The 1,711-nt window shown below is 41.0% G+C and overlaps 1 protein-coding gene across 2 annotated transcripts in view; it reads left to right on the top strand.

Annotated features, from left to right (window-relative positions):
- The window catches only part of LOC107266148 (histone H2A-like), a 1,137-nt gene extending 343 nt beyond the window's left edge, over positions 1-794 (top strand). Inside the window, exon 2 of one of the 2 annotated variants that reach the window (XM_025083357.1) lies at positions 29-794. In XM_025083357.1, coding sequence (XP_024939125.1) covers positions 29-384 — 356 coding nt within the window. In that variant the 3' untranslated portion in view covers positions 385-794. Of the gene's footprint in view, positions 1-9 lie in introns of those variants that run through there. The other variant, XM_015736340.2, reaches the window with a different exon arrangement.
- The last annotated feature ends 917 nt before the right edge of the window (positions 795-1,711 follow it).

Raw genomic sequence — 1,711 nt, 5'->3', positions numbered from 1 at the left:
GAAGTCATAATGTCCGGACGTGGCAAAGGCGGAAAAGTGAAGGGAAAGGCAAAGTCTCGCTCCAGCAGGGCTGGCCTCCAGTTCCCCGTCGGCCGTATTCATAGGCTCCTTCGCAAAGGCAACTATGCCGAGCGAGTCGGAGCTGGAGCTCCTGTTTACTTGGCGGCCGTTATGGAGTATTTGGCTGCTGAAGTGTTGGAATTGGCGGGAAACGCTGCACGTGACAACAAAAAGACGAGGATCATCCCACGTCATTTGCAGCTGGCCATTCGTAACGACGAGGAACTGAACAAGTTACTCTCTGGTGTGACCATCGCTCAAGGCGGTGTGCTTCCAAACATTCAGGCAGTTCTGCTACCCAAGAAGACTGAGAAGAAGGCGTAAACAGTATCGCTCAATTAAACAAAAATGGCCCTTTTAAGGGCCGCAAAATGGTTTAACGTGGAATATGCACCTGACTCACGATTGGATCTCTGTTCCTTCATCTCTTAATACTGATTTAAATCTGTTATTGCATTATGTTTAAAAAACAAAATTTATACGTGTCCTTTCATGAATACCTTTATGCAACGTGACAATCAATACCATTTCATAAACAGTACTACTGGTTCTGCAACTTCACAATTCCTGCAAGTCAACACACTGTCCAAATATCAGTTTTAAGACATTTAAAGTGAATTTTTCTTTTAGAATTCTTTTCATTATTACGCATATTTGATTAGATTATGACTAAATTTCGCTTGATACTAGAAAGCAGTAGGATGCTCCCTTAGACGTGGTAGAGTTTTAGAATGAGCAGTTACAGTACAATAGTTTTAGTTTTAGAATTTTATCTTTATGTACTTTTAACAACTTTTTTTATAACAATATTAATAATAATATTTTTATTGTTTATTGTATATCCTTTCGAATCTTTACAGAAATTTTATATCCATTTGCTCGGCTTACTCAAGATCCTCTGCGATAGGAGTAACTCCCAATTCGACTTGCGTTATCATTATCGATGAAGGCACTGGTGTTTTTGCCAAATTATTTCTCGTAACGAAAACGTCACTTTTAACCAAACTGTCAGGGCCGTCCAGATCCTTGTCACTAACAGACTCCCGTCGTGTTGAAGTATCACTTGAACTATCAGCATCGTGCGTCTTTTGTTCTTCCTTGTTGCTGATGTAATTATCCAGCGTGTTCTTCCGGCTGATTGTTGGCTTTTTCATTTTGCTGGTCGGAACCCTTTTTTGGTCTACCTCTAAGCTTTCTTACCGACAGTCGTAACTTTCTTTTCGTCCATGGAGATTCCTCTTTGGCGTTGCGATCGCCTAGGTCCGCCCTAACTCGCGGTTCAACCGTCTCTACACGTGAACTCGGCACCTTACGATCACGAAGCTGAATCGTTGCTAACGCGGCCATTGCATATTTTTCATAGCTTGTTGAAGTCAGCAGCCTCACTTGTTGCGACACGGACTCTCATGAAGATGATCGATAAGAGAAAAATTGACGGCGATGGAAAAAATCTCGTTTCATTCGCTTAACGCTTTTGCATTTCTAACATAGACACACTTCTCCATTTCATTTTTTGTTTTAATATGCCGTGGCCGCAGCGTGGTCTGATTAAAAAAAGAATATAATAACACTCGCACGTATGGCAGGCTGTTTCAGTTTTTAATAGTTTAATACTATTTAGCCGAATAGAAAAGCAGTAAAAAATGAGATG

This window comes from Cephus cinctus, unplaced genomic scaffold, assembly GCF_000341935.2.
Source record: "Cephus cinctus unplaced genomic scaffold, Ccin1 Ccin1_scaffold0299, whole genome shotgun sequence".
Classification (NCBI taxonomy): domain Eukaryota; kingdom Metazoa; phylum Arthropoda; class Insecta; order Hymenoptera; family Cephidae; genus Cephus; species Cephus cinctus.
This window is presented reverse-complemented; position numbering and strand designations above follow the sequence as displayed.